Source organism: Trichechus manatus, unplaced genomic scaffold (genome assembly GCF_000243295.1).
Source record: "Trichechus manatus latirostris isolate Lorelei unplaced genomic scaffold, TriManLat1.0 scaffold00175, whole genome shotgun sequence".
Classification (NCBI taxonomy): Eukaryota; Metazoa; Chordata; class Mammalia; order Sirenia; family Trichechidae; genus Trichechus; species Trichechus manatus.
The window spans coordinates 3,784,566-3,793,718 of record NW_004444111.1 but is presented as its reverse complement, the minus strand read 5'-3'; the positions used below and the strand labels follow the sequence as shown (position 1 = coordinate 3,793,718).

The following is a 9,153-nucleotide window of genomic DNA, read 5'->3' as shown; positions in this document are numbered from 1 at the left end:
GGGGCTTCTTCCCTTTCCATATAAAGTTAATGATTAGTTTTTCCATCTCTTTGAAGAATGTTGCTGATATTTGGATCGGGATTGCACTGTATTTGTAAACTGCTTTGGGTAGAATTGTCACTTTCACAATGTTGAGTCTACCTATCCATGAGCATGGTATGTTTTTCCATTTATGTAGATTCCTTTGGGTTTCTTGCAGTAGTGTTTTGTAGTTTTCTTTGTATAGGTCTTTTACATCCCTGGTTAGATTTATTCCTAAGTATTTTATTTTATTTTTTTAGGGGCTATTATAAATGGTATTGTTTTCGTGATTTCCTTTTCATCGTTCTCCTTATTGGTGTATAGGAATCCAACAGATTTTTGTATGTTTATCTTGTATCCGGCTACTCTGCTGAATACTTCTATTAGTTTTTAAAGAACCAAATTTTTTAAAACCTTAAAGATATCTAACACCAGTAAAATCACTTCCTTTGAAGACAAAAGTTTTGGTGCTAAACGTGTTTTATTCTTGGCTACAGCATTATAAATGATCCTAAGGCATCAACTCATTTCCACAGACTTACAGAAACGCCCCAGGCCTCCTAGAGTAACGTGTTCAGAGGTATTTATCACATCCCAATGTGTTATTTTTTTTTTAACGTGTTATTTACATATAAGTCTGTGTCCCCCTCCCCCGCCACCGGTTGAATAAAGACAAAAAACCAAACACACTGCCATCGAGTCTATTCTGGCTCATAGTGACCCTAGAGGACAGAGTAGAACTGCCCCATAAGGGTTTCCGAGGCTGTAAATCTTTATGGAAGCAGACTACCACATCTTTCTCCCGCGGAGCCCCTGGTGGTTTTGAACTACCGACCTTTTGGTTAGCAGTCAAGTGCTTTAAACCACTGTGCCACCAGGGCTCTTTACTAGTTGAATACCTCTTCTATCTGAAATTTGTAGTTATCTAATAAAGTACCTAGCACACAATAGGAATTTACTGCAAATAAATGCTTCACAACTGATAATACACCCATTAATGATTTAAGCTTTTGGAGACTGTACTATAATAAGCCCACAAAATCATTATTCCTTCCACGGCAACAAAAGTGGATAGGTAAGCAATCTCCATAGAGTATAACCACTGCCTTCACAGTTGGGAAGAGTTTTAAAAGGTTATGCATGATAGATGATTTGAGACTACTGCACCACAACTGCTGTAAATGTAGACATTATTTCACCTAATGAATGGATAAAAACAAAACGAGTCTGGGCCCTGAGCCTTATTCCTCCCTTCCAGAGCCACACCCAAAGAAAAGGAAGACAAACAATGAGAGCTGCCGGACAGGTCCCCTGCTCTCCATCTCTCACTGGACCTTATCAATTAAGGGAAAAGAGACCAGTCAATGGCTTTGTTTTCCCTGCTAAAAGGCAGATTTAAATGGGTAACAGAAGCTCCATGAGAGGTCTAGTCTGTTTAACCACTAGCTCGTAGTGTCAGTCTGGCAATGAATGGCTGTATGTCTCGGTTTACCCACACATCAAAGTAGGAGGGTGTGCTGGGTGATTTCCAACAAACCCATCAGCTCTAACACTGCATGACCTTTACTGTCTACTTTGGAAATTACTCACTAAATACATCTTATTTTATTAATGTGACTAACTCCATAGGCTACAAGGAAAGATATCATTTGATTATGAAAATACATGATTTCTTTGCAAAAATATTACATACCTGTTTACACCTGATGCTGCAGAATGTCAGGTACAGGGTTAAACCTTTTGAAATCAAATGTACTTACAGGCAGTCCCCAGTTATGAAAGAGATCCATTCCTCAGTGTGTCTTTAAGAATTTGTAGGTAAGTCAGAATAAGTGCATGTGGTTCTTATTTAGCCTTACTTTAATGCAAGTGGAGATCTGGTGGCACAGTGGTTAAGAGCTCAGGCTGCTAATTGTCAAAAGGTTGACAGTTCAAATCCACCAGCCACTCCCTGGAAACTCTATAGTTCTACTCTGTCCTATTGGGTGGCTATGAGTTGGAAATCAACTCTATGGCAAGGGTTTGGGTTTTTTTGGTTTTAGTGCAAGTATTTAGCCTTACTTTAGCACAAGAAAAGGCTCAAAGCCTTTTCAATGTTTTAAAAGCTGCATGTGCAGCAAATGAAGGTGATTGTAATGAAGACTTTGTTGTGAATAGGGGCTGGTTCAATTGTTTCAATGTGAGAGCAAATTTACATAATATTATAGAGCAACTACAAATTGTCCATAAGTCGGACATTTGTAATCTGGGGACTACCTGTATAAATATCGCAACCTACTTAATATTAAGTGTTAAATTTTAAATAAGACAGTATATGTTAATCAGTTCTTCCCTAGAACTCAATTAGTTCTTTGTACATCTTATTAGCCATTATCTCCTTTTTGACAGATTACATCTGTGCAGAAAAACCACTTGTATTATAATAGCTATTTATGTTTCTATATATCTCTCAGAAGCCTGAAGAATCTCCTATACAGGGAGAATATTTTTTAACATTGCATCTCCAATATCTAACTAATTATACTAAGTATGCTAATTGTTCATACATGTCGGCTAAATAAGCATGGCAAAGCCTCACAGTTGCCTACTCACACTCCATTTTCCCTTTCTTTTTAGGTAACAGACCCCAATTTCATTCAGGACACCAGTGCACCCAGTTCAAACACATTTCTTAGCGCTCTTCTATGTGGCCATGTGGCAAGTTTTAGCCAATAAGATGTAGGAAGAAATACAATGCAGGACTTCTGGGAAGGGCTCTGAAAACAGAGCACCTCTTTTTCCTTCTTCCCTCTTTTCTTTCCTCCTTCCTACTGACCTGAGTATAAACATACAGATTGGAGCCCCAGCATTCATCTCAGACTATGGGCAGGTGGCTGTGACACAGCAGCAGATGGAAAGCGATTGAAAACTTTAAGGGGCCTCCACCACAGCTGCAGGAATCTCATTTCCAGATTTATTTTACATAACAAAGCCTCCTGTGTTTAAGCCACTCCAGTGGCATCTCTGTTACAGCCAAACCCATTTCCTAACAGATACAATGACTGACTGTCTCCTGAAAACAGTTTCACCATCAGTAAAGGAACTGTATGAAAAGTTTTCAGAGAAATGAAGTCATGATACATGCTACAATATGGAGCTTGAAGACATTATGCTGAGTGAAATAAGTCAGTTACAAAAGGACAAATATTGTACGACCCCACTTATATAAAAAGACAAGAACAAGCAATGTATAGAGACCAAAGTTTATTAGTGGTTACGGGGTGCGGGGGGAGGGAAGAGGGTTTATTGCTTATGGAGTACTGAGTTTTGGTTTACAGTGATGGAAAAATCACATTGATTAAGGGTAGGATTGCACAGTCAATTACTGTAAATGCTGTCAATAAGTTGTACACTTGTAAAGAGTTGAATTAGCAAAGCTTGTGTGATAGACATATTTATAATGACCAAAAAAAAAAAAAACAGAGTAGCTGCTGAGGCTGTTTATGTACAAACACCACATAGGATTTGGTTCCTTGGTTGGAAGTTTAGGGTCATGGTTTCATAGGGCATCCCAGTTAATTGGCCTAATAATGTGTTTAGCCCTTCTGTTCTACCACCTAGTTCACTGCGTAGTTCCTGGGGTCTTAAAAGCTTGGGCCATCCATGGCACAATTGGTCTCTATTTGCCTGGAGCAACAGAGGAAGAAGGAGAGTCAGGAATGGAGGAGGAAAGGGAACGTGTGGCTAATTGCATCCATGAACAACTGCTTCCTTTGCCATGAGACCAGAAGAAGTGGATGGTGCCCAGGTACCACTACCTAACATTTTAATCAAAGATTTTACAGAAGAATCCCGATCCAGATGGGGAAAATAAGAACATAATTTCTAATTTTCATGGACCCCAGACTTTCTGGAGCCATGGAGACTAGATGAACCCATGAAACTACTGCCCTGAGATAATTTTTAAACTTTAAACCAGAAATATCCTCTGAAGTCTTCTTAAAACCAAACAATAGTCTAGCTTAACTTTAATGCATGTGAAAGCTGGACAACGAATAAGGAAGACCAAAGAAGAATTGATGCCTTTGAATTATGGTGTTGGCAAAAAATATGGAATATACCATGAACTGCCAGAAGAACGAACAAAGCTGTCTTGGAAGAAGTACAGCCAGAATGCTCCTTAGAAGCCAGGATGGAAAAATTTCGTCTCAAGTACTTTGGACATGTTATCAGGAAGGACCAATCCCTGGAGAAGGACATCATGCTTGGTAGAGTACCGGGTCAGCAAAAAAGAGGAAGACCCTCAACAAGATGGACTGACACAGTGGCTGCAACAATGGGCTCAAGCATCACAACAATTGTGAGGATGATGCAGGGCCGGCAGAGGGTTGCTATGAGTCGGAACTGACTCGACCGCACCTAACAACAACAACTAGTAAAGAATGTCTGCCTTGAGCACTCTGCTCTCTTTTAAGATCTATCTATACGGGATCAAACTGACAAAAGCAACTTGAAAGATCAGATGGGAATCTTAGGGGGCAGTGAGTTTATGTTAATGCGGGAGGAATAACTCAGAAAAGGAGGGTGAGAATGGTTGTGTAACTCGAAGAATGTAATCAATGTCACTGAATTGTACTTGTAGAAACTGTTGAATTGATGTATGTTCTGCTGTGTATATTCTCAACATCAAGAAAAATAAGCTATTTTTTAAAAAAGAATTAACTTTTCACCAAACCCCATCACTTTCTAGACCATATGTGGCAAAGTCCTGGTTCAAGCTGTAAAATAATCTACCACACACTTAGCTGGAGATACTGTCATCTTTAAAACGGAGTTACTTGAGGGCAAAACTTGAGTTTAATAGATTTGGCTTGCTACTTTATGACTAGAAGAGTAAGAAGTAGATGCAAAGCAAGCACATCAAGCAGGAAGTAGTCTTACCTGTACCGTTGAATGTAGCGTTTTTATTTGTGTACAGCCTGATCATATGTCCTATTGTTTTCACATTTTCTCTCAGCATTATACCTCGCGCTTGTACCATAAAGAGATACGTGTTGGCTATAAAGGAAAAAGAAAGAATGTCATGACTCAATAAGCTTTATTTAATGAAACAATTATCTGATTTGGGGAACTGTCCAATAAAACTAAAATTCACTCAACTAGTATGCCCAGAGGAAAAACATAAATATAAAATTATTATTTCCCACAATCAAAAAATACTACTTTTTTAAGACAATAAAAACAAAAAAACTAAAGTGGCAAAAATCATCAAATAGAATGAGAAGAAATGAACAAACTGAAATATAATGAACGCTTCTACCCATAAACTATTTTTTAATATAAAATGTACTTAAAATTTTCAAGAAGGCATTTATAACAAATATTAGGTCACACAGGTATACAATTCACTTTCTCTAATTCTATATTAATCCCCCAAACCAAAAAATCCACAAAAGTGAGGATTCCTCCTCTAATTGTAAATACATCATAAATCACTAAAATAGCTAGTGGTTGCTATGGATCTTGCTTATTCTCAATGTGCTGGGGGGAGATGATCTAGAATCAAGATCTATTTTTGGTAATTTCTGTCTGAGAGCTAATTATTCAAACTTTTACAAGTCTACCTACCAGCACTGTAACAACAGAGCAAATCAAAATCAATGCACACTTTAAAGTTAGTAAATTTTCTTTGTTGTAAGTGCTTCAAAAATAGGTTCTTAATTCCTTCCTTTGGAATAAGCCGGTAAATTAATAAAGATTACAAAATTTTGGATTTTTTCAGATGCCAAGCCTCCTTAGAGAGGCACAGAGCTAATGACAGAAGACCCTCTCTCCTGGTCCCAATTCTACTAGCACAGTGCATAACCATAACTTTGGACAACTCACTGGATCTCAGTTCCCTCATCTAAAACGGCAGTGTTGTACTAGATGTTCTCTTCTATTTGAAATTCTCTGAACATAAACCCAATAAATCATAAACTCCATTCACAAAGAATGACTGTGGTAGAGGCTCATTATCATGGCAAAACCAAAAACTGCAAGACTTGGTTAATGACTTTCAATTTTAAGATAAGCTGGCTCTGAACACAATAATGACCATCTTGAAAAAATGAATGCTGAATGAAAAAATTAAAGAATGCCAACTAATTTTTTGGGCCCTGCTCTACCTCATTGATATGGTACAGAGGGGTGTGCAAAATGTAATATTTATTATTTCCTTTCCCGTTTTTTTTTTCCAGTAAATTTGAACTTGTTCAAAGCACAAAAAAGAGAGTAAATAAAACTAGTAGAGAAGCACAGGAAAATAACACATATCCTTTCACCTTCAATCCATAAAAAAGAGACAGACAAAATCCAGGTTTCGCAAAAGCTTTTCTTTGATCATTTTTAAGAGCATGTCTACTTCCTTTCTAGAAAGCAGTGCTATAATTAGGTTTAACTTGTTTAGGCTTGAATCTATTGTTCCGGCTTAAAAATACCAGTTTTTATTGTTTTGCTCTTGAGTGTACTTTAAAAGAAGAAAAATGAAGAGGAAAAAAAAAAAAGCCAGACAAAATGCAGAAAAGCATTCAATAAAAGCCAAACTCACTTTCACAATTCTTGTTAAGCCAAAGTCAAGAGTTAAACTGAGACAATGGGGAAAACGGCATCATATAGATTACAATACCCAACTGGTTTACAACACCTTCGATTATTTAATCCTAAAGTTTTATATCAAACTTGGTATTAGTGATGTAAATATCCTATTAATATTTGTTCTGCACCAAACTAGAGCAACAGAACCAAGTCAAAGATAAAAACTCAGGCTTCTGGAAATGATGCTGGCCTAAGCAAAGAGATGTTTGGTAAGAACGTGGGTGCATTTTTGTGTGTACTGAAAACATAATTTTTAAAAAACTATATTGCTTTTACTTTTAATGAACATACCTATTCATATAATGAAAATTGCTTGACATCTGGAAACTAAACCAAATTTAAGTAGTGAAAAAAAGATCTGGGATAGAAAAGAATACACAAATTCAAATTTTCCTAAAAACTCTCAGAACAGTAACAAAATTCTTAAGAACAAAAATGATTACTGATGGCACCTGTGACAAATATGGATTATTTACCAAAAGAGTGCATTTACCATTCATTAGATGGATAGGAGGAGCCCTGCTGGCGCATCGGTCAAGACATCAGCTGCTAACTGAAGGGTCCAAGGTTTGAACCCACCAGCCATTCCACAGGAGAAAAGACCTGGTGATCTGCTCCCGTAAAGATTACAGCCCAGGAAACCCTACAGGGTAATTATATTCCATCCTATAGGGTCACCATGAGTCAGAATCAGCTCGATGGTACACAACAATAGATGGGTTGGGGGTGGGGGTGAGGAAAGCTAGACATCAAGCTTTATAAACGGAAAGCTTACTAGTTCATTTTAAATCATTTACTGCTAATGAGTTACATTCCTTAAAACCAAGGTAACCTACACTTTTCAAATAACTACATATGTGTTTATTATCGCTCATGTAAAATGTAATATCTCATTGGCAAGCCTTTAGTTAGAGGAAATCCTTGCCTAAAATTTTTATTCCAACTTAAAACACACACATACATTCAGAAGACAAACAGGGAAGTCTTCCCCCTCCTTGCTTTTTGGTCTCAAGACAATTTAGAAATAGATTAAAAACTACCACTGCTAAATTAAAATCACGCTGTTCATTTTCATTCAGTTCATTTTCTCTTTGCCTTTGTATTGCAAGAAATAAATCTAAACTTATTTTCCAGTTCTGCTTTTTAAGGAGAAAACACTTTAACACTTAAAAAAAAAAAAAAAACTTCGAAAGTCAACAATTTACAAAAGCTTCTAGCTATCCTACTTTGGGTTTGTGAGAAAAGAGTTACGAATTAGCCTCATTCGCAACTCAAAAGAACTTACTTGCTATAAAGATGCAGCTCTGTTCACTGCAAGTGCCATCAGTATTCAAGGCAAGAGAATGTGCTGATCTGCAGCGATCTGGAAAGATTTCCTGGGCCTTGAAAGCTCCAACACAACATCCCCCTGATTTCCGATCTCCACCTTCCCAGTCACCATGACACACTGCTGCAATTTCCAGGTCTTTTAACAAAAGGTAAGTCAGTGGAAGAGTTCATTTTCAGAGGGGGGTTATGAGGGTTAGGTATTCTGACATGCAGTTAGAAATGTAGGCCTAAAGTTAAGAAAGGGGCTAGAAATACCTTCTGGGGAGACATTCATATGAAAGTCAGGATTGGACCTGTGGTGGTAAATTACTACAGGGAAAATTATATAGAAAGGAGGTAAGAAGGTGAAGGTCAGATGCATGGAGACTGACTACAAATAGGAGGAACAAAGAGAAAAGCTCCCAAGATGAATTCATCTGAGCTTGACTGTAGCAAAAAAGTTAACAGAGGGTAAACAATGCTACAGAGTCTATGGAGGAAATACTAAAAAACAATAGCTTAAAACACTAATACTGAGCACATACTCTTTTGCCAGGCATCCTCAGAAGTGCTTTACTTACGCTAAACCATTTAATCTCCACAAACAAGCCTAAAAGGTAGGTACTATTATTATTCCCATTTTATAAAGAAATTGAGGTTTGGAGCGGATAAGTAAGGTCACACAGTTACTAGCAAGCAATGGAGGCTAGAATTCAAACCCAACGCAGTCTGGCTCCAGCAACCTAGCTCGTTACCACCACCATTTAGCCTCTGAAAAATGCTATTAGAAGACGACTGTCACTTTCAAGGGGTCTCTAGGTGGTGGAAATGGTTAACGTACTCAGCTGTTGGACTTCGAGTCCACCCAGAGGTACCTCAGAAGAAAGGCCTGGAGATCTACTTCTGAAAAATCAGCCACTGACCCTTGATTGCTCTCAGATAATCTTTAAACCTTAAACCAAAAATATCCCCTGAAGTCTTCTTAAAATTAAATAATAGTTTAGCTTAACTAGTAAAGAATGCCTGCCTTGAGCATTATGCTCTTTTAAGATCTATCTATATGGGACCAAAGAAGCCCTGGTGACGCAGTGGTTAAAAGTGCTCAGCTGCTCATACACACAATGGAGTACTATGCAACGAGAAAGAACAACAATGAATCTGTGAAGCATCTCATAACATGGATGAAACTGGAGGACATTATGCTGAGTG

At 37.7% G+C, this 9,153-nt stretch overlaps 1 protein-coding gene across 1 annotated transcript in view; it reads right to left on the bottom strand.

Moving 5' to 3' along the window:
• Nucleotides 1–9,153, bottom strand: part of B4GALT6 (beta-1,4-galactosyltransferase 6) — a 73,497-nt gene that overhangs the window by 42,255 nt on the left and 22,089 nt on the right. The window contains exon 2 of the mRNA XM_004386892.2: nucleotides 4,942–5,058. Within this exon, the coding sequence (XP_004386949.1) occupies nucleotides 4,942–5,058 (117 nt within the window). The remainder of the gene's footprint in view (nucleotides 1–4,941; nucleotides 5,059–9,153) is intronic.